The sequence below is a fragment of the Oncorhynchus clarkii genome, chromosome 29 (assembly GCF_045791955.1).
Source record: "Oncorhynchus clarkii lewisi isolate Uvic-CL-2024 chromosome 29, UVic_Ocla_1.0, whole genome shotgun sequence".
NCBI lineage: Eukaryota > Metazoa > Chordata > Actinopteri > Salmoniformes > Salmonidae > Oncorhynchus > Oncorhynchus clarkii.
This window is the reverse complement of record NC_092175.1, coordinates 552,207-576,249: the sequence shown is the minus strand read 5'-3', so window position 1 is coordinate 576,249 and position 24,043 is coordinate 552,207. Positions and strand designations below refer to the sequence as shown.

Genomic DNA, 24,043 nt, shown 5'->3' with positions numbered 1-24,043 from the left:
TGGTGATGGTCATTAGTAGTCTAGCGCACTTGCTAACTGCCTGGTACTCAGCACTCTATTGTCCCTCTAATCACTCTGTCATCAATGCAAATGTAATTTGAAAATCAAAATCGCTTAATGAGCTCTATAACCTATGCAATTGTGGGAGAACAGCCTGATGGCTTGACTTTAAAAGAGGATCCCATCAGCTTCTACAGGCTAGATCTACTATATTTACAGTACCAGGCAAAGTTTGAACACACCGACTCATTCCAGGGTGTCAGTAAAAATATTTTCTGCTGTGTATAATAGTGATGACATCGAGTATGAAATAACACGTATGTCTTAAACAAATCAAAATATTTTGATATTCTTCAAAGAAGCCACCCTTTGCACACTCTTGGCGTTCTGTCACGATGATTTTCAATCCCAATGATGACTAATCAATTGCTTTGACCAATCCGAGGTTTGTAAAACAATGGGTTTAATTAGGCAAAGACTCAGATTATGCAAAAGATTAACACATTTTATTCAGAACTTTCTGAAGTCCATTATACAAAGACATCCATTTTGTACTGGTTCCTTACTTACGGTTTAATTGTTCTTGGTATTTTCTTAGGCACATTTTGCTCTCTCCCAGTCCAACCTAGTTGGAGTTGTTTAATGTTACACCTCCATATCTGCAGTGGAAGATGGTGGACCTAGAGCGGTGTTTGTCAAACCATGAGTCATACCTATGATCGGTCTTCTCACAAAAACGTCTCTAGCTTCCGTACAGTTTGACCTACAAATTCGTATGACCACTCTCTGGAAAGGGGAGACCCTCACGAACACGGTATTCTGGTATTTTACATCCTCTACATCCTCGTCAGAACGTCTATTTGCCAACTTCTGTTTGTAAAATCTTTGGGCTACAAACTAATGTGACCCCACTTGTCACAATGTTCTCCGTTTTGCCGTTAGGGGAGGAGGCCCTGGTGCAATCCACCGTGCGCCCAGCGGGAGGCCCTGAACTGCCCATGGCCAAAGCCACAGGTGCCGGGCGCCGCTCGAGAGGTCTCTTGTCTAGCTGGAGGGTCCATTCGGAACGCCATCAACCGGGAAACAAGAACCACAACCTTGGCCAGACCACTTGGGTCAGCCGGGTAGGTCCACTTTAAAGACAGGGTTTGAGAATATGTGTCTCTGGCGCCGATGCATTACGGGATGACCACCACATGCATCGCAGCCTGGGTGTGTCACTCCCCGCACCGGAACACCAATGTAGGGCCACTGGGTCGGCTGGATCTCGCACGAACGGTGCGCGGCTGGAGCGTATCGAAATAGGGGTCAACCGTCTCCGAAAGGGGCTCCCCTGATAGAGGCCAATCCACATGGGGCGGGAGGAACCGTCCATCAGAACACCAGCCGATAGGGGCCCTCCCAGGTGGAAAACAAATGCAAATCGGTCAGAGGAAATTAAACTGTCTGGACAACAGAGGAGAACCATGGAGACGCACCGTGAACCAAGCGGGGGCTCAATATCCTCCCACCGCCAAGCTGGGAAACATGGATCATAAGTTAAGACAAATCGGGCGCCGATTTTCAAATATTTTTGCAGGAATCATTGCGAATGATTTTCCGAAGATTGTATCACCGCCGGGCTGGGCAACCTGAGCTTTTGCTATCTTATCCGCCATGGCGCTAGACGAGGGGCTTGTTAAACCACCAAATCGGTCACCGGCGGAAAAGGTCCAAAGTACCATGGTTCGGAGGAGCTCACATCCCTCAAGTGTCCGTTTCTCATTTTCTATCCGGGCTGAGCAGTTTGGCACCGCTCCCGTCTCTCTTGGACATGGAACTCTTGTTGTCAAAAACCAGGTTTCTGATTTTGCGCCGGTACCTGTCTGGTCCACCTGCTACTGAGTGTGTCATCACCGGACAGGCCTAATTGTTGACATAAGCACTGTCAATCACAGGGCTTTAGTGTGCGCTGCGCCATTGGGGGTCAAATTCCGATATACCAAAACTTTAATAACTCAAAAAGTACACCTCCAATCTGGATGGGGGGTTTTTTGCACTAAAGGGCACACATAGACGAGCATTTCCATTCAATTAAAACCGTTTTTGTATGAACATTTAAGTGTAGGTTACAGGGAGCATAGGTTCCTTTGAATGCAAACTTTTTTAAACATGGTGTAATTGTTGCCCATCACGAGAGAGGGTATGAGCCGAAATTTGACCTCTAGCCCCTCAATTTTTTTATAATTTTTTGAAAATTACAGAAATTGGTCTAAAAAAGAGTTCCCACTTTTCACTGGTGTGCACCGGGTGATTGGATTTCGGCACCTGGTAACCTAAATTGAAAAACGGTTCTCAATGCATTTACCGGTGTTCCTAATCTTCATGCCCGCTATGGGAGCACCCCACTACGGCCCTTTATCAATGGGGGCCGGCCTGAGTGTTTTATGGAATGTTTCAAAAAAAGTTCTGAAAAACGGCTAAGCCCCCACACATCTCAGAAATTACACTATGTTTTCTGTGCATCTGGTGATTGAACGGGTTACCAGTTGACGATGGGGGGGGGGGGGAGGCGGCGGCGGCTCCTGGTGCCACCAGAGCTGGACTGGGTGTCCATACACGGGTTAGGGAGACCCCATAGGGGGCCCCACACCCCTCACCAAGGTCACCTGGTAACCCAATGTAATTCAATGACAGATTCATACTTCTCTCTCATTGCACTAAGTGCAGCATGGTGATTGAACTGGTTACCAAGGGAGCTCCATATATCCATGCCTCTGGGCTTACTCTCTCTACTCTGCCTGCCTGCCCTCTATCTTGGCCTGTCACTTCAGCTCTGTGCACCTGGTAACCCATAACACCCTGGTTATTCAGATCCCCAGGCCTCCATACATTCTCAACTGTGACCAAATGACACACAAAGACAAGGGTGAATTTCAAATACATTTTCTTTATTCATCAGTGAATCATGGATTGATTTGTCCCTCAATTAGTGACTGCGCCCGGCAGGCGTTATGAGGCAAACTATGGTACCGGTAGTACCGTGCCTGCGTTTCCAGAGAGTGACACATATGGTCAGCCACAGTTCCCCGGTCTGTAACCGACCCTTGGTTAAAGTTCAATGTGGCAACGCTTCGTCAAATTGTACCGAAGTCACTTTACTTCCAATGCCGAAATCTGCAAATATCTGGCCCACATACTCACAGAGATTACAGTACGGTTGACCGCGGGATGTGAAAAAGAAGAGTTCTGTGTCTGAGGTCATTCCACTCAGATGAGGCCTGATCTGATGGAATCGTTTAAGCTTTTGCGACTAGCAAACCCGTATCCGGGAGCGTAATCATAGCCTCAAATGCATTAGCATAACGCAGCGGACATAAATACCACTAGAAACTTTTCCTATTCATGAAAATCGCAAATGAAATGAATAAAATATATTCAAACAGAAGCTTAGCCTTTTGTTAACAACACTGTCATCTCAGATTTTCAAAATATGCGTTACAGCCAACGCTAGACAAGCATTTGTGTAAGTTTATCATGGCATAATGCTATGCTAGGCTCTGCTGGCAGCAGGCAACATTTTCACGAAAATAAGAAAAGCAACCAAATTAAATCATTTACCTTTGAAGAACTTCGGATGCTTTCACTCAGGAGACTCCCAGTTAGATAGCAAATGTTCCTTTTTTTCCCAAAATATTATTTTTGTAGGCGAAAACGCTCCCGTTTCTTCATCGTGCTTGGCTGAGAAATCGACCGAAAAATGCTACTACTACAACGCCAAACTTTTTTCAAAATTAGCTACATAATATCGACAGAAACATGGCAAACGTTGTTTAGGATCCATCCTCAAGGTGTTTTAAACAAATATATTCGATAATATATCCGTCGAGGCAATTGGTTTCTCATAAGAAGCGATTGGAAAAATGGCTACCTCAGTATTTTATGCAAGATTTTCTGCGGGAGACACCATGTGACCACATGCTATATATGGTACCTTACAGCCATTCTTCAATGGAAATGCCTAAAAAGACTTCACAATGCTGTGGACACCTTGGGGAATGCGTGGAAAATGTAAGCTCATTCGTAGCTCATTCACAGCCATATAAGGAGTCATTGGCATGAGGCGGTTTCAAAAAATGCGGCACTTCCTGATTGGATTTTTATCTGGGTTTCGCCTGTAACATCAGTTCTGTTGCACTCACAGACAATATCTTTGCGTTTTCTTTCCAACGCTGTCAATTATATGCATAGTCGAGCATCTTTTCGTGACAAAATAACTTTCATCCAAAATGTTTAATAGCGCGACCTATTAGCAAGAAGTTAAGTGGAAACGTTATTTTCGTTTGAGTTGGTTGATCAAGGACGCAAGACGATGTAGAGAAGCTTCTGCAATGAGTCATCTGTGTCAACAATAGTTTGAGGGACGAAGCAATGGCCATGCACGTATGGGTGCTTCCGGGAATCAAACCCATAATTCTTTGGTTGCAAGCGCCATGCTGTACCAACTGAGCTACAGGACCACAGACAACAATAGCCAACGTTACGTTTCTCTCAAGATTAGAATACTTGTGCTGTAGCTATACAGTAACACGTTAGCTAACGTGCTAGCCACAGTAGCTAGCCAGGGCTACAGTTTGCATCCATGCAATACTTGTGACATACATTTAAATCAGGTTTAGCTCATGTCAGCTACAATGTAGCTGGAATCATTTGTAATAACTGTTTATTGCCAAGAGTGTGCAATGCTGCCATCAAGGCAAAGGATGGCTACTCTGAAGAATCCCAAATATAAAATATATTTTGATATGTTTAACACTTTTTGATACCTACATGATTTCATATGTGTTATTTCATAGTTTTGATGTCTTCACTACTATTCTACAATGTAGAAAATAGTACAAATAAAGGCCTTGAATGAGTAGGTGTGTCCAAACTTTTGACTGGTACTGTATACATATTGGGGCGGCAGGGTAGCCTAGTGGTTAGAGCGTTGGACTAGTAACCGGAAGGTTGCAAGTTCAAACCCCCGAGCTGACAAGGTACAAATCTGTTGTTCTGCCCCTGAACAGGCAGTTAACCCACTGTTCCTAGGCCGTCATTGTAAATATGAATTTGTTCTTATAAAAGGTAAAAATATATATACAGGAGTAAGCCTGTTTTGAGTATTTGTTTAATGGCCTACTGATTCTGTGAGCACCAAGCCTCATGCACCAGCAAAATGTTGAATTAAGCAATTTCACAGATTCTGCTGTTTTTCATCTTTGCTATGCTGTAATAATGGCTTTATAATTTTTAGTCGTTAGATCAGACTTGTATTGCTTAACATTTGCTTAATTAACACTGTTCCAAATGGTCAGAAAAAAACATTATTGTAATCTAACAGCAACTGTTTGGCACACATACTCACGCAATGTTTACCTTCCTTTTTCTTGATCTCCAGTAGTTTCCACAACTAAGTCAAATGTCTTCCGTACCTTACATTTTGACATTTCGTGTATAGTTAGTGAGAAAGTCCATATTGCAAATGTACGGTCCCTTACTAGACGTCCGAAAACGTTTGTAAAATTCGCGGTCGGCGTCGGGCCGTGCGGTAGGGCCGGACCTACCGGGAAGTCATCAAATGAACTTTGTTAATTTTTCCGCTGTCCCGGAAATTCCCACAAGAGGGCATAAGGAATCATATTGCAATTGTACAAAACATCACGAATCACGACGGGGCCTTATCTCGAAAACTGAAAATATTTTGAAGCCGAAACTTGGTGAGCGTAGGTTTGGCATAATGGGCAGTTGGCCCTGAACAAGATGGCGTCTAGGCCTCAACAGTTTTTGAGTTATGGCCATTTCTCTGGGATTAAAGGTCCAAAATGAAAATAGAGAAATTATTTTTCCACTTCAGGTCAAAGTCAAGGAGCCTCCAGTGTCAATAAAAAAAGAACCAGCCATTTATGTATCGTCATTTAAGAGAAATCGTACAATGACAAATTGGTGATGTTCACAAATAGGCATTTTTTTTCAACAGTTACAGATCCAGTTGCAGGGTGTTCATACGAATCTTTTTAAAGTGTGCTGCGGAGCTCTGCGAGATTTCTGTGATTTTCTATGATTTTCTGAAATAACACACACTCACTAAACCCTCCGTAAATAACTAAGTTCTTAACATAAAGACTTATAACTCAGGATTCTGTAAAGGCATACCCCAATCAGGATATGAGTTTATTTATAGGTTCCTGTGCCAACCGGAAGTGCCTTAAATGGTGTCATAGTGGCAGTTCCCAAGGGTTAAAAAGGTCAGATCTTTTCAAAACTTCATATGTGTGATTAGGCAACCCCCATAAACTGTAAGTCAGTCATTTCTCCCAACAGATCTCAAAGAAAAGCTCCCTCACACACACACAGGATGGATGGAGTGACAAAGTGCGGTGCTTAAAGACACAGAGAGCAGGCAATGGCATTACCATAATCCCTAGGCCGTGCCGAGTTCAACGAGATATCCCGCTTGACCATAGCTCGCTCGGTCTAAGCGCAGCGACCATTAGAATAGTAGGCCCAAAATGAAGCCTGCCCCACAACGTCATTTGATTTTGGGTGACAGTGAGAGAACCGTTAGGGTGAGAAGCACAATTCAAACACAGGAATGTTCCCAAAGTCCTCCCGATCCGTGCAAACCTTGACCGTGTGGCATTAACCCTTAATAGTTAAAAGAAGGTGTTTACATCAAACAGTTTGCATTGACTTCTCTCCCCATAGGAATACATTGCCTGCACCCCTAAATTCAACCTGAAGCCTATATGGGTTATGAATGCCGTATGAACCTGTCTTCGGTAACAGTCCATCAGGCCACTATGAGGTCTACCTGTGTTAATTCTAAGCTTCCTGTGCCAACCGGAAGTGCCATAATTGGTGTCTCGGGCTGTTTCGAAGGGTTAAAAAAGTCAGATCTGTCCAAAACTTCATATATGTGATTAGGCAACCCCCATGAACTGTAAATCAGTCATTTTTCCCATAAAATTTCAAAGGAAAACTAAATCACACTAACACACAACTTGGAAGAAGGGACGTATTGGTGTGCGTAGAGACAGACAGTGGCTGCAATAGTTAGCTTTGTTCGAGCTAAAAAAGAACCGTCAGACCTAGAGTTCTAGACCTCCGGTTACGTGGCTCTAGAAGGTTCTCGGACCGAGGAACAGCCTCGTACATTTGCAATGACTTCAATTCATTTTGACCATTACGAAAATGACGTCATTTAGAAAAGTCTCAGAGACGCAAGGCTAGGTGCATTGAAACCGGCTCGGCCCATAGAGACGGACCCCAACGTTTCTGTCCGATAGCTCATTCAAGGACCCCGTAGCAAGGCATGTAAAAAAGTGAATTTTCAGCACCAATTAGGGTTTTGCTCGGGTACCGAAGGACCTATCGAGCCGAAACTCGGGATTCGGGGTCGCCTCACATAGGCCTACACATAATGTCCGAACTGGACCCGCAGCTAGAACGTAACTATGTGTTTTACGTTTTTATTATGTTTTAAACTGAAGGCGCTGTGAATTATGGGCCTGCTCTGACATATGTGATAGTTGGCTTCTAAATGAGTTGGAAAAAGTGGGTTTGGTGTCAATTGATATCAGTTTGGTGTCAGAATGACATCTAATTGACTGATGGACACTGACTTGCTAGTTGACTTTTGTACATTTGCAATGTGTTTAAACGGAGAGGGATCATCACCAAAATGGCATTCTGAAATCAACACAAAAAATGGCATCACCATAGTCTCCAGACTGTGCCGGGTTCAACGAGATATCCCGCTTGACTGTAGCTCGCCACCTGTTGGATTTTTGAAGTGTAACAACTGGCACTTGCCATATGGCATTTGCAATCAACTTTGCACGAATCAACGCCACATTGGGTGGTATTGGACATCGTGTATATGGTTTGTCCAATGCCAATGTTTTGCCATTCATTTTTGTCCATTTCAGGCGGGTATTCCCTTCCACCGATCTGACTTCCCCTTTCCCTCCTAAGCAACTAGTAAACATTCACCTGTTTGGTGTTTATTTTTCACATCCTCCGCATCCATTTAGCTGTCGATATTACTGTGTTCGGAGTTTGTTATAACCAATTTATTGATTTGATTATGATAGGCTATAGGTCAGTCCCTATTTGTCACATGCATGTGATGCTTACATGTTTCACAATAAGAGAGCAAGGCTGAGGAAATAGGTCCTGCTTTTTGTAAACAAGTTAGGGATTTCGCTAACAGAACTTTTCAGTCAGAAACGAGGAAGAAACTAAATGGCTGAAATTATGTTGCGTCTTCAGCATGGACAGCACAATAAACACTTGCTTGTGGTGCCTTTTCGCTGCAGTCGGGAGGAGAGCGAGACAACGTGCGCCTGTCACACAGGCACTCGCTGTCATTTCTTTTAATACAGTGTCACCATCGGGCTCTTTCTTGAGTCGTTTGTGTGTCTTAATTATTTAATCAAACAGTGTGCTTAAAGCATCAGACAAGCTCAGTGCCTATGTAGGTGATTGTATTCAAACACATAGGGTGTGTCTGATATGGAAAAATATATTTTAACATTACAACAGGATGACTCTCGGTCGACAAAGATTGTTTGTTGTCGGGGACAGCCCAACCAGTCTTACCCTTGCTCTACTCAAAGGGCTATATTGGAATGGCTTCATACAGTATCTACGTGTTAATCATTGACTATATTGTCTTTTTAGACCAAGAGGACCAAGAGAAATAAAGTGGAGCAGATCACTGATACAAATGCAGGTCATAAATGAAACTCTAATTTCACTGAATGTAATCCTTTTGCATGTAAATGTAATTTAGTATGGACATCTATTGAGCAGAGGACTAATAGCAGAGTGCACATGTTATCCTTTCTTGGGTACTTAACTTCACAAAGTACACAAAATTGGCTAATACATACTTGCCTCAGAAGGTTACATGTTTTCTGACTTCTTTACCTTGGTGAATGCTGCTTTGCACACAGGTCCCTCTACATCTGTGGAATTCTCTGAGATGGCAGTTCAGGGGACATCTCACCAGGGACAATCTAATGAAAAGATCCTAAGTGAGTGTGTCTCCGGGGCCTGTCAGACCAGGGCTCTTGACCTCCCGCCAATCAATCTGGATGCTTTCAACCCGATTATCATCCGGTTTCTGGAAAAACTTACTGAGGAGTATGTCCAAACTTCTATTGTAGTATTTGAATGCAATGTCACCTGGAGGATTTTATAAATTGTATGTGTGTTGGTGTGCTTTTTGGTGCTAAAAACATCTAATTATCTCCTATAGGCAATGGAGGCAGTAAAGCATTGTCAGGATGGACCCTGTAAGTCCCTTAACCTTGAAAATGATTCATAAATATATTAATAGATGTTTCAAGAATATTAGATACCTTTTATCTATCTACAGTATCATCCACACTATCACAAACAGTTACATTCAAAGAGCTTTTTAGTAGCCTACTGCTTTTCATGATTTCCAATGTATGCCACTTTCATGATTCTCATGAACATATGTAAGATGGTTGGTATCTCTTCGAGGAGCTTGGTTTCAGAGCCCGGCTATGAGTAATCTACCTACACTGTTTCGGTCCTACATGTGATGAGGGCACTGCTTGTAGAGATGTGCCTGGAGATTGTGCGGTTTGTATCTGAGGCCATCCTGAAGGTCATCATCCCTGCAATTTTTCGTTTTGTACGGACATACAGCCATGTGTCTCCAGTATCCGGCAAGTCTCTGACAGAATCAGAGAGATCCTCTAGCACAAACCTGAAGGTTCGCAAGAGAGGCAGCAGCAAATCCTCAAGGTCTTGCACGGCAAAATCAAGCTCGTCTCGTAACGGGTATCTTCAGTCATTCCTAAAGAAACCGGTTTCACCTAACTATTCATAACCCATTTTGTGAAGATATGTTTTGTTATCTGTGTAAGAGTTTACCCTTAATGACCAATTTAATTGATTACTGAATTATGTATTAATGTCACTACCGTGTCTACTATTGAATATGGAATGCTGTAATGTTTGCTTTGTATTCTCAAAGGTCTCAGACAGTGTTGCCAAATACTCAGGGAGATGGTGAGTCTATATCATCTGAGCCACTCAGGGACTTTTTTGGGATTACTGAGGACAGTCTCCTCACTGGTGTCCAAAGAGTCGCTGAACAATGCCCTCTGTATCCAAAGAGAGGACCAGGTAGACACTCAAAGTCTATCCCGGGTTATTGTTGGAGAAGTGTCAAAGAAGGTCAATTCCATAATCTCTGTGGCCATCCAAACTCCCATCTCTGGCCGAATGTCCCCTGTTATTTTTGCCAGTGGTGGTGTCTCCAGAACCAAGGTTGTTGAGGAGATGGTGTCTGGCGTTTCCAACATACTTCAGATGTATATTAATGGGAAGAGTGTTGAGCAGATTGTTGTTCTCAGAGAGGATGGTGTTGAGGTGGATATGACACATTTAACAGGACAGGTGATGACAGCCCTCAGTGGCACTGTTTTGAACTTCAGCAATAAGGAGGAAAACGATCCCGACAAGAGGGAACTGCTTTGTGTTGTTGCTGACCATATGAAGATGCTTGAAGCTTGTAAAAGTCCTGAGGAGATGCTAAAACAAGGAGAGAGCAACCTCAATATCAAAGGTACCAAATCTAGTCTTCGTCTGTCAACACAAAGTATGGACAGACTACTCACTGAAGAGTTTCAGACCAAGGCCACTGAATCGATCCGGGAGATTGTTAAAAGATTCAGGGGTTGTACATCATGTTGTTCTGGCACTACATCATCTAGTCCAACTCCTCGGATAGGTGAGATCAGAGACCTTATGATTGACCCTGAGGCCTCTGAGTTGGTAAGTACCTTTTGTTCTTCAGATTACAAGACCAAATGATTTAGCACATCTCTGTTTCCTGCTTAGAATTTCAACATTCTGGAAAGTAGAAGTTGGGTCTTTGCAAAAAAAACATGGAGAAGCTGAGGATTGAACCCAGGACCTCATACATGCAAAGCATGCGCTCTACCACTGAGCTACACCCCCTTTCTTAGGAAAAAAATAATTGTTTCTTATTTTTTTAAATTTCTCCTTTATTATACCAGGTATGCCAGTTAAGAACAAGTTCTCATACACAACTGCGAGCTGGCCAAGATAAAGCAAAGCAGTGCAACACAAACAACAACACAGAGTTACACATGGAACAAACAAGCGCACAGTCAATAACAAAATAGAAGGGGAACATTTTTAAAAAGGCAATAAATAGGCCATAGTAGCGAAGTAATCACAATTTAGCAAATTAACACTGGAGTGATAGATGAGCAGATGATGATGTGCAAGTAGAAATACTGGTGTGCAAAAGTGCAGAAAGTAAATAAAAACAATATGGCGATGAGGTAGGTAGATTGGGTGGGCTATTTACAGATGGGCAATGTACAGCTGCAGCGATCGGTTAGCTGCTCAGATAGCTGATGTTTAAAGTTAGCAGTGTTGCCAACTCCTCAGTAAGGAAAGTAGCTATTGGCTGTCCTAAAAGACGCTAGAAGTCGCTACATGACGTCATCGCCTAATTTGCATAATTGGCCATGATCATGTAATTGTGATAGGACGCTGTTGGAGAGAGGAATAACTCCGTGGGAGAGACAATAAGTGAGTAAAAAACACCCTAAATATGTTTAGAACTACAAATTAACTTTCTTCGGTCGATTCTTCTTTTTTTTATGTCACAATTCCAACCCTCCTTCTTTATCCGGGCTTGGGACCAACAAAAGTGACCCAAAAGAGACACTCTGGCGGAGCAACTTAGTTTTTAATTGTATTTTTAATTGTATTTTTTTGTTTTTCAGTTTAGTTTTCTTAATTTGGTTTGGTTTTTAACCTTATGGTCCACTTAGGAGCCTACCACAAGTCACAGTAAAACATTAACATTTTAACCATAACATTTAAAATAAAAAAATATCTATACAAATCTACATTAACAATCTAAATGGACCAAAAAGAGACAATAGAAATAACTTTCAATGGCAATGTGAGAAAATGATGGGAACTAGTCTGGCCCTAATTCAGATTAATTGTGTTTTTTTTAAGTAGGCCAGGGCGGGATCAGCCAGCGGCGTCTTCCCACATGCGGGATTGATTTGCAGTCTGGAAGCGGAGGGGTGAACATCTCCTGCTCTGACTGCAGCTGGAAGGGACTGCTGCGCGAGGACTAGGCCGCCTGTTAGTGCTTTGATAAGGCGGAGCTTTACCTAGCATAGACTTACAGATGACCTGGAGCCAGTGGTTCTGGCGACGAATATGTAGCGAGGGCCAGCCGACTAGAGCATACAGGTCGCAGTGGCCATATCAAGACAATTGACCTTTTCTTTACACTGTTGTGATGAAAGTAAATTTCCATAATATCAGCTATCTACCATAAACGTCGAACAGGGATTGAACCCATGTGCTTCAGTTAACAAAAACAGATGACTTTGCACATCTATTTCATTCTTAGAATGTCAACATTGTGGAAAGTGGGAGTTGTGCAAAAGCTAATTTAACAAGTGAATACTCTCAAAAGACAAGTTGGGGAATACTGTAGGACAGCAAACATGTAAAGTGCCTCTATCGTAGAGATACTTACTATATAGCATGCACTCCCCTCTGAGCTTCCATCCCATTTAATTAGCAGATAAAACGCAATATCAATACACTGTACTTTCAAATATTGATACAACATGATTTTTCTACAAAGTCCCCCAAAGAATGTAAATTTCAATGGAATTTGAAGTCTTTTCTATAGAGGCACGGATGGGATTTGAACCCATGATCTTCGGTTTACGAGACCGACGCCTTACCACTTGGCCACCATGCCACTCTATGCTGAAATATATATATATATCAACAGTCTGGAACGTAGTAGTTGTGCAAATGTGAATTTGGCACACAAACTCAGTGGAGAAAGGACCTCATACATATATAGCATGCACACCCCCTCTGAGCTTCCATCCCATTTAATTTGCAGATAAAACGCAATATCAATACAATGTACTTTATATATACACCACTCCATTGAAACTACAATGAAATGATAGCAGCAATTCTTAAAACAGGTGAAACATGAACTTCAGTTTTTGAAAATGATGCCATAAAAGTTGGCAACCATGCCACTTCTGTTCTATAAATGTACTAACAGGGATTGAACACATGTTCTTCAGATTACAAGACCAAATGATTTAGCACATCTCTGTTTCCTGCTTAGAATTTCAACATTCTGGAAAGTAGAAGTTGGGTCTTTGCAAAAAAAACATGGAGAAGCTGAGGATTGAACCCAGGACCTCATACATGCAAAGCATGCACTCTACCACTGAGCTACACCCCCTTTCTTCTTCTTCTCCTTTATTATACCAGGTATGCCAGTTAAGAACAAGTTCTCATACACAACTGCGAGCTGGCCAAGATAAAGCAAAGCAGTGCAACACAAACAACAACACAGAGTTACACATGGAACAAACAAGCGCTCAGTCAATAACAAAATAGAAGGGGAAAACATTTAAAAAGGCAATAAATAGGCCATAGTAGCGAAGTAATCACAATTTAACAAATGAACACTGGAGTGATAGATGAGCAGATGATGATGTGCAAGTAGAAATACTGGTGTGCAAACGTGCAGAAAGTAAATAAAAACAATATGGCGATGAGGTAGGTAGATTGGGTGGGCTATTTACAGATGGGCAATGTACAGCTGCAGCGATCGGTTAGCTGCTCAGATAGCTGATGTTTAAAGTTAGCAGTGTTGCCAACTCCTCAGTAAGGAAAGTAGCTATTGGCTGTCCTAAAAGACGCTAGAAGTCGCTACATGACGTCATCGCCTAATTTGCATAATTGGCCATGATCATGTAATTGTGATGGACGCTGTTGGAGAGAGGAATAACTCCGTGGGAGAGACAAGAAGTGAGTAAAAAACACCCTAAATATGTTTAGAACTACAAATGAACTTTCTTCTGTCGATTCTTCTTTTTTTTAATGTCACAATTCCAACCCTCCTCCTTTATCCAGGCTTGGGGCCCACAAAAGTGACCCAAAAGAGACACTCTGGCGGAGCAACTTAGTTTTTAATTGTATTTTTAATTCTATTTTTTTGTTTTTCAGTTTAGTTTTCTTAATTTGGTTTGGTTTTTAACCTTATGGTCCACTTAGGAGCCTACAACAAGTCACAGTAAAACATTAACATTTTAACCATAACATTTAAAATTTTAAAAAATCTATACAAGTCTACATTAACATACCTTAAGGGAACATTTTGACATTTCGTGTACCCTAAGCACTTATGGCCTTTAATCTAAGCACTTATGTCCTTTACCCTCTCTATCTATTCTGTATAATGATGTCCTGCTCCTTCCATAATAGATAATGTATTTAAGGGTCACCTCCTCCTCTTTGCCCTAAGCCCTTATGCACAGTAAAGCATGTATGGCTTCGGCCATTACACTTATGTCTGTTTAATCTTTGGTTTCCTGTCCGCTTTCTGATTGTGGTCTAATGTATACCTATCTTTGCTCAATAGTGTCATATCTGTCTCTGTAACAGATGTGTAACAAAAACTACAACAAAAGCTGGATAACCAGGTGTGTAAAGGTGTGAAGTGGGATAGATGGCCTGCAGTCCTATCCCAAATGGACAACTAATCCCTATGTACTTGTGGAGATCTGAGAGGATGCGATTGGTATAAGACACACGACTAAACTTCCACCTCCGGAGGGGTCAAAAAAATTCATTTTTGTTTTCGGCAGGATTCGAACCTGCGCAGGAAGATCCTAGTGGATTTCTAGTCCATCGCCTTAACCACTCGGCCACGACAACATTGACAGAAGAAAACAGGCTTGTTAGGAGTGAATGGGCCAAAAGGCATAGCCTACAGAAAGTGATAATTTAACAACTGAAAGATAATGCAGTAACTCATTATAATGCAATAACACGGAATGTTCCCCTCATTCATTTGTTATTAAGTACAGCTTTTTTCTTATTTAACCTTGATCTTCGCTCAGCTCCAGAAGGTCTGCATTTGAGAGTGTTTATTAAGAATTGTTATTTCACTGTGTGAAGTTGTTATTTCATCATTCTTATTATTACTGCTAAGCAGCATGACCCCTGAGAGACACTAAACAACTGTCAGACGTGGGACTTGAACCCACGGCAGACTGCGACCTGAACGCAGCACCTTAGACCGCTCGGCCATCCTGACTACAGCACAGTAACTGGGTATCGGGTTAAAGAGTATGCGGTAAAAGTACAAATATGGACAACGCTCTAAAATCACCACAGAGACCAGTACAATTATGCACGATACTGACTTGAACTTTCAATAGTAATTTGTTTTTATCAATTAAAAAGTCCAGTCATTGATTTAACCTCAATATGGCCTTCAGTGGGAAAGAGTAGTAAATCGTCATTGAATGAGCGCTAAACTGGCCTCAGAATATGGCCAATCTGATATAAATGATAAAATTCCTCAGATAAGACCGAAAAAGTGTCTGGAAATATCAGCAACCATCAGGGTAAGAGTGACAACAGGTCCGCATGGGGGAAATCTTAACAAATGGCTTAATGGGTCATTTCAACGCAATCGTGTTATTATTTATTTTTAGGGTTTAACAAGGCAGCTCACCTGTGACTTGACATTAGATGCGGCGACTTCGATTACCCTGCAGACGATAGAGATCAGAGACCTTATGATTGACCCTGAGGCCTCTGAGTTGGTAAGTACCTTTGTTTCAGACATGGACAATCTTACCCAGTCTATCAGGGCATCCTGCTCTCCTGCACAGAGTGAGCAGATCCTTCTTGAAAACCATCAGAGTAAGATCTGGTCTTACACTGTTGGCTTTTACTACGGCATGAAAAATACGCTGAAGAGGATTCTTACCTGTCCAGAAAAAGGGGATCTCACAAGTACATTTGTGGAGAGCACAAAAGATTATTTCACAATGGTTCCAACTTTGTGCCTGGACGTTGGTCATTCCAGTAATGGTGAGGCTGACACATCGGACTCCATTTCTTGTAAACCACTTTTAATAACCCCCTCATCTATGAATGAACAAAAAGGACAAAGTGAGACCCCAAAACCTCTCTTGGCTCTCAAAAAGTATTTGCAAGACCAAGTCCTCCTTGACACCACAAAAGCGATTGCCAGCCAGGTTCTTGTCTTGTATAAGACTGAGGTGATGGAGAAGTTCTCATCTTCTGTTGGAGAGTGTGATTCTGAAGAGTCTCTCTCCTATTTCATAGGAGCTATTTCATAGTTTTGATTTGTTCTTTTATTCTACAATGTAGAAAATAGTAAAAATGCAGAAAAACCCTTGAATGAGTAGATGTGTCAACTTTTGACTGGTACTGTATTTCTCAACTTTCCTAATATTAAGCACATTGCTTATATTTACAACAGGTGTACAGCCTACCTGGCTGTCATGAAAATTAACGAATAAGTGTGATTCACGATTAATAGCGTCCTCCATTCGCTATTTAAGTGCATAGATTAAAAAAATGTTTTACCCCTGCCTGTTTCAAGTCAGGTGCATGATAATTGTCCATTCTAAATCAAAACAAATTTCACATATTATTTAGTACATGTAAAGACAAGATTAAATCAAGAATAGTCTGATGGGTGACAATATTAGCCCATCACTTGTGAATGATGCCCAGTCGAAGGCAAGAAACAATGCAGACCTTTTTTTTGGCAACTTTTTCAAATTATAGTGCGACACCTCATGTAGCCTAGCCCATAGGCCTATATGTTTTGATAAGGTTTGTGTAGACTGGCGAAAGTCAACCCAGCACAGGACACAAAAATGATTTGGGGTTGTTCATACTGTCGAAGTTTACAGTTAAAACTGGATAATGTCGGAGGGAAATCACCACAAGAGGAAGTCACCATGAAGTTAAATTCAGTCCAAATCACAATCAAGTTAAACGAATCTGTATTAAAGTGCATAAAATCAATCTGAGTAGTGTCTCTGCTTTAAACACACTGCCCACGTGACACCCTAACCCCACATGGAACAGTAGATCGTCACCCACACAGCAGCTTTAAATAATGTAATGATTAACTCCACAACATGTCTCTGAGAGCACGGGTATTCAGCTAGCAAGAAGCTAACATCCCCATGTCAATCCAAAGGAACGTTGGACCCACGATGGATTTCAGTAGCTCTCCAGTGTAATTGCTTACTCTTCCACACAATCCCATAACTGCTTGCACACCTTATTCATGAATCTCTTAAAGGGACAGTGCCATCTAGTGGATATAAATGAATAAAACTATGCCATTTAACCACCTGGCTGCATTTGAATTACAACTGAAGTGACCAAATAACCTTTTTACAATGGGTGTAGAGCCTAACTGGCATGAACATGCAGCGCATGAGTTTCAAGTTTGGGGAAGATAATTTTCAAAATAAAAATATCATTTCATAACAAAAGCATTACATGAATAATCATACTATGAGGTTGGCTGAGTCCTACTGCGTGGGCTTTGTCCTGCAGCAGGCCGGCAGCCTGGGAGAACGAGACACTATCGTTCATCACACCTTGTAACTCTTTTGCAGTAAAATCTCATAACCCAAGGAGTTCTCTGCAGCTACAACAACAACATCTATTTTCTGTGATTTATGTTCTATTTCTGCAGTACAGTTGATAACCATGGCTATGAATGCTAAGAAACCAACCTTGCTGAAACACATCTTATTCCTGTCACTCTCTATTGGCCTCGTCATACTCACGGGAGCCTATCAGGATCCCTCGAAACTGGACCCATCTTCCTCTACTACTCTCTTCCCTGCCTGTGAAGATTTCTTCAGAGAAAATGACTCAAGTAAAAGTGAAAGTCACCCAGTAAAATATTTCTTGAGAAAAGGTCTGAAAGTTTCAACAAATATCCTGAAGTATCAAAATTAAATTATATTTCAAATTAAATATAATCTTTGGGAATGTAGTTAAGTGAAAGTTGTCAAACATATAAATAGTAAGGACACCCCCAATAAAACTACTTTATTAGTACTTTCAAATATTTTTACTTTAGTACTTTACACCACTGGCTAATGGCCGACATCGGCAACTCTCGTTGGGTTAATGAGGCAACTAGTCACACCTGTGACAGGTCCTTTAAAAGGAGAGGTGGAAGAAGTAGACCATAACTCACAGACGACAGAGACACCCAGTCAATCCCTTGGAAGGTGCAGAAGGTGAGATTGTGTCATTATTTAATAGACTATCTGCATCTCAAATGGCAACTTAATTTTATGTGACCCTGGTCAAATGTAGTGCACCATATAGGGTGCCATTTTGTGGAGTGACCCCCTGAATTTAAGAGCATAGACTAATAGTTACCTTTGCAGTAAAGAGGTAGTCTATGACTCGCTCTAGGATGCTTCCCCTTCCCTATCTAGTGCACTGTGGGCCTTTGTCAAAGCTGGTTCACTACAACAGGAATGAGGAGCCATTTGGGAAGGATAGATTTTCCTGTGTGCCAGGCTCTTCAACCACATACAATAGATTAGATACCTGAATTTTGGCGGAAGAATTGTAGCGCCGTGTTGCCAATACTCGGTTCTTGAGGTTCTCAGGACTGGGTTTAGCAATTGTTGCATAAGTTTTGTACTTAACACAGGGTTTCCTTAACCTCTCCTCTAGTACCCACAGCCATTCCAAATGTTTTAAAATGCTCAACTAATCTCTCTCGTTCGCTCTCTCTCTCAGGAGACTATCACCATGGCGACATTAACCATCATTCTGCTTGTCAGCACAGCTTTTGCTCTGGGAGGTAAGAGTGATGTACCTCACACTTACTCCCAAAATGTTAATAAACATTAGTGGGTGTTGATCTGTCCTCTACACACACGTATGTATTAATGTTTCGTTTCATAACGAGTTGTCCCTTGGCCAGCCATTATCAACTGACACTGGAGAGAGGTTTGTCTTGCTCAAGGGCACATGGACAGATATTTTAACTTGTCATCTCAGGGATTAAAACTAGGAACCTTTTGTGTTACTGGCCAAATTCTCTAATCATCTAGTTCCAGAAATGTATATTGGTGTCTAGATGCTGGACTGCGGTATTCTGATATGAATGGTTTGATCATTCAACTGGCTGTATGATTGGATTGTCTACCAACTATCAGAAAATAACACTGCTACAATTTACCCCCACTTTCAGTCTTGGTTTCATCAGCTGTTTTCAAATGACAGAAACTGAATTTTGACTGCACAGGACTTTTAAACAAGTAGCAGAATTTCAATATTTAGCCAGGAAGTACCAAGGTTACATCTGAAATGGAACCCTATTCCGTATATAAACTACTTCTGACCAGGGCACATATGGGACGCAACAGAAGATTACGGCATGCATGTGCTGCAATGTTATGTCCACATTACAATGCATGTTACTTGTGTCCAGATGCTACGATACGACCCATGACCCCCTGTGAGCGTGCTAGATATGCTGCGACACATGGCCCAATTGGAGCCTACATCCCCACGTGCGACACCGCTGGACGATACACCCCTAAGCAATGTTCGGGCTCTACAGGTTAACACGGACGCACATACACATTTAATTCAGTTGAATGTTACACATACAATATTTACCCATTTTACTGTAACATGTCTATTTCTGGTAGGTTACTGTTGGTGTGTGACCACTACTGGACAGAAGATCCAGGGTACGGACACTCCACCAGGCACTGCTATCAACTGCTAGCAACTGTTCCAAGGGGTGTGTTTGTACATACTCATTCACTAAATGTTAATTCTTTGCAGCTGATTCTGGATGTTAATGTTTTTTGTCTAATTTTAGATGAAGGGCATTGGAATGGAGTCGTTGAAAAGATGGACAGTTGTCTTTACTGTACTACAGGAACTGATTCACATCCCATTTAAATACATGAAGAAATCCAGAGATTAAACTGTTGATTTACTTACTTTATTGTTGGTGTGATATGCTGAACAATATATCTGAACCAGTCCATTTCTGGGAAATGGAGGAAGGAGTAGGTTACTATTACCGGCAGTTACAAGAATTGAAGGTAGTCAAATTCCACGTGACCATTTAGTAATTAGGCTTCTCCAAGCTCTGATGCTGGTGATGGTCATTAGTAGTCTACCGCACTTGCTAACTGCCTGGTACTCAGCACTCTATTGTCCCTCTAATCACTCTGTCATCAATGCAAATGTAATTTGAAAATCAAAATCGCTTAATGAGCTCTATAACCTATGCAATTGCGGGAGAACAGCCTGATGGCTTGACTTTAAAAGAGGATCCCATCAGCTTCTACAGGCTAGATCTACTATATTTACAGCACCAGGCAAAGTTTGAACACACCGACTCATTCCAGGGTGTCAGTAAAAATATTTTCTGCAGTGTATAATAGTGATGACATCGAGTATGAAATAACACGTATGTCTTAAACAAATCAAAATATTTTGATATTCTTCAAAGAAGCCACCCTTTGCACACTCTTGGCGTTCTGTCACGATGATTTTCAATCCCAATGATGACTAATCAATTGCTTTGACCAATCCGAGGTTTGTAAAACAATGGGTTTAATTAGGCAAAGACTCAGATTATGCAAAAGATTAACACATTTTATTCAGAACTTTCTGAAGTCCATTATACAAAAACATCCATTTTGTACTGGTTCCTTACTTACGGTTTAATTGTTCTTGGTATTTTCTTAGGCACATTTTGTTCTCTCCCAGTCCAACCTAGTTGGAGTTGTTTAATGTTACACCTCCATATCTGCAGTGGAAGATGGTGGACCTAGAGCGGTGTTATTCAAACCATGAGTCATACCTATGATCGGTCTTCTCACAAAAACGTCTAGCTTCCGTACAGTTTGACCTACAAATTCGTATGACCACTCTCTGGAAAGGGGAGACCCTCACGAACACGGTATTCTCGATTTTTCTCTACATCCTCTACATCCTCGTCAGAACGTCTACGTGCCAACTTCTGTTTGTAAAATCTTTGGGCTACAAACTAATGTGACCCCACTTGTCACAATGTTCTCCGTTTTGCCGTTAGGGGAGGAGGCCCTGGTGCAATCCACCGTGCGCCCAGCGGGAGGCCCTGAACTGCCCATGGCCAAAGCCACAGGTGCCGGGCGCCGCTCGAGAGGTCTCTTGTCTAGCTGGAGGATCCATTCGGAACGCCATCAACCGGGAAACAAGAACCACAACCTTGGCCAGACCACTTGGGTCAGCCGGGTAGGTCCACTTTAAAGACAGGGTTTGAGAATATGTGGCTCTGGCGCCGATGCATTACGGGATGACCACCACATGCATCGCAGCCTGGGTGTGTCACTCCCCGCACCGGAACACCAATGTAGGGCCACTGGGTCGGCTGGATCTCGCACGAACGGTGCGCGGCTGGAGCGTATCGAAATAGGGGTCAACCGTCTCCGAAAGGGGCTCCCCTGATAGAGGCCAATCCACATGGGGCGGGAGGAACCGTCCATCAGAACACCAGCCGATAGGGGCCCTCCCAGGTGGAAAACAAATGCAAATCGGTCAGAGGAAATTAAACTGTCTGGACAACAGAGGAGAACCATGGAGACGCACCGTGAACCAAGCGGGGGCTCAATATCCTCCCACCGCCAAGCTGGGAAACATGGATCATAAGTTAAGACAAATCGGGCGCCGATTTTCAAATATTTTTGCAGGAATCATTGCGAATGATTTTCCGAAGATTGTATCACCGCCGGGCTGGGCAACCTGAGCTTTTGCTATCTTATCCGCCAAGGCGCTAGACGAGGGGCTTGTTAAACCACCAAATCGGTCACCGGCGGAAAAGGTCCAAAGTACCATGGTTCGGAGGAGCTCACATCCCTCGTGTCCGTTTCTCATTTTCTATCCGGGCTGAGCAGTTTGGCACCGCTCCCGTCTCTCTTGGACATGGAACTCTTGTTGTCAAAAACCAGGTTTCTGATTTTGCGCCGGTACCTGTCTGGTCCACCTGCTACTGAGTGTGTCATCACCGGACAGGCCTAATTGTTGACATAAGCACTGTCAATCACAGGGCTTTAGTGTGCGCTGCGCCATTGGGGGTCAAATTCCGATATACCAAAACTTCAATAACTCAAAGTCCAATCTGGATGGGGGGTTTTTTGCACTAAAGGGCACACATAGACAAGCATTTCCATTAAATTAAAACCGTTTTTGTATAAACATTTAAGTGTAGGTTACAGGGAGCATAGGTTCCTTTGAATGCAAACTTTTTAAACATGGTATAATTGTTGCCCATCACGAGAGAGGGTATGAGCCGAAATTTGACCTCTAGCCCCTCAATTTTTTTATAATTTTTTGAAAATTACAGAAATTGGTCTAAAAAAGAGTTCCCACTTTTCACTGGTGTGCATCGGGTGATTGGATTTCGGCACCTGGTAACCTAAATTGAAAAACGGTTCTCAATGCATTTACCGGTGTTCCTAATCTTCATGCCCGCTATGGGAGCACCCCACTACGGCCCTTTATCAATGGGGGCCGGCCTGAGTGTTTTATGGAAGGTTTCAAAAAAAGTTCTGAAAAACGGCTAAGCCCCCACACATCTCAGAAATTACACTATGTTTTCTGTGCATCTGGTGATTGAACGGGTTACCAGTTGACGATGGGGGGGGGGGGGGAGGCGGCGGCTCCTGGTGCCACCAGAGCTGGACTGGGTGTCCATACACGGGTTAGGGAGACCCCATAGGGGGGCCCCACACCCCTCACCAAGGTCACCTGGTAACCCAATGTAATTCAATGACAGATTCATACTTCTCTCTCATTGCACTAAGTGCAGCATGGTGATTGAACTGGTTACCAAGGGAGCTCCATATATCCATGCCTCTGGGCTTACTCTCTCTACTCTGCCTGCCTGCCCTCTATCTTGGCCTGTCACTTCAGCTCTGTGCACCTGGTAACCCATAACACCCTGGTTATTCAGATCCCCAGGCCTCCATACATTCTCAACTGTGACCAAATGACACACAAAGACAAGGGTGAATTTCAAATACATTTTCTTTATTCATCAGTGAATCATGGATTGATTTGTCCCTCAATTAGTGACTGCGCCCGGCAGGCGTTATGAGGCAAACTATGGTACCGGTAGTACCGTGCCTGCGTTTCCAGAGAGTGACACATATGGTCAGCCACAGTTCCCCGGTCTGTAACCGACCCTTGGTTAAAGTTCAATGTGGCAACGCTTCGTCAAATTGTACCGAAGTCACTTTACTTCCAATGCCGAAATCTGCAAATATCTGGCCCACATACTCACAGAGATTACAGTACGGTTGACCGCGGGATGTGAAAAAGAGTTCTGTGTCTGAGGTCATTCCACTCAGATGAGGCCTGATCTGATGGAATCGTTTAAGCTTTTGCGACTAGCAAACCCGTATCCGGGAGCGTAATCATAGCCTCATGCATTAGCATAACGCAGCGGACATAAATACCACTAGAAACTTTTCCTATTCATGAAAATCGCAAATGAAATGAATAAAATATATTCAAACAGAAGCTTAGCCTTTTGTTAACAGCTGTCATCTCAGATTTTCAAAATATGCGTTACAGCCAACGCTAGACAAGCATTTGTGTAAGTTTATCATGGCATAATGCTATGCTAGGCTCTGCTGGCAGCAGGCAACATTTTCACGAAAATAAGAAAAGCAACCAAATTAAATCATTTACCTTTGAAGAACTTCGGATGCTTTCACTCAGGAGACTCCCAGTTAGATAGCAAATGTTCCTTTTTTTTCCCAAAATATTATTTTTGTAGGCGAAAACGCTCCCGTTTCTTCATCGTGCTTGGCTGAGAAATCGACCGAAAAATGCTACTACTACAACGCCAAACTTTTTTCAAAATTAGCTACATAATATCGACAGAAACACGGCAAACGTTGTTTAGGATCAATCCTCAAGGTGTTTTAAACAAATATATTCGATAATATATCCGTCGAGGCAATTGGGATCTCATAAGAAGCGATTGGAAAAATGGCTACCTCAGTATTTTATGCAAGATTTTCTGCGGGAGACACCATGTGACCACATGCTATATATGGTA

The 24,043-nt window shown here is 42.4% G+C and overlaps 1 protein-coding gene and 5 non-coding genes across 6 annotated transcripts; 1 reads left to right on the top strand and 5 right to left on the bottom strand.

Annotated features, from left to right (window-relative positions):
* Nucleotides 1-10,950: 10,950 nt before the first annotated feature.
* On the bottom strand, nt 10,951-11,022 carry trnaa-ugc (transfer RNA alanine (anticodon UGC)). Its single transcript has one exon. It is a non-coding gene; the product is annotated as a tRNA-Ala (tRNA).
* Nucleotides 11,023-12,757: 1,735 nt separating this feature from the next.
* On the bottom strand, nt 12,758-12,829 carry trnat-cgu (transfer RNA threonine (anticodon CGU)). Its single transcript has one exon. It is a non-coding gene; the product is annotated as a tRNA-Thr (tRNA).
* A 435-nt stretch (nt 12,830-13,264) lies between these two features.
* trnaa-ugc (transfer RNA alanine (anticodon UGC)) lies at nt 13,265-13,336 on the bottom strand. Its single transcript has one exon. It is a non-coding gene; the product is annotated as a tRNA-Ala (tRNA).
* A 1,399-nt stretch (nt 13,337-14,735) lies between these two features.
* Nucleotides 14,736-14,817, bottom strand: trnas-aga (transfer RNA serine (anticodon AGA)). Its single transcript has one exon. It is a non-coding gene; the product is annotated as a tRNA-Ser (tRNA).
* A 307-nt stretch (nt 14,818-15,124) lies between these two features.
* trnal-cag (transfer RNA leucine (anticodon CAG)) lies at nt 15,125-15,199 on the bottom strand. Its single transcript has one exon. It is a non-coding gene; the product is annotated as a tRNA-Leu (tRNA).
* Nucleotides 15,200-18,132: 2,933 nt separating this feature from the next.
* LOC139388504 (equistatin-like) lies at nt 18,133-20,290 on the top strand. Its single transcript, XM_071135199.1, has 5 exons — nt 18,133-18,185; nt 18,709-18,772; nt 19,406-19,537; nt 19,629-19,723; nt 19,805-20,290. The coding sequence occupies exons 2-4, from the start codon at nt 18,721-18,723 to the stop codon at nt 19,706-19,708; spliced, it is 264 nt and encodes an 87-aa protein (XP_070991300.1). The 5' UTR covers nt 18,133-18,185; nt 18,709-18,720; the 3' UTR covers nt 19,709-19,723; nt 19,805-20,290.
* The last annotated feature ends 3,753 nt before the right edge of the window (nt 20,291-24,043 follow it).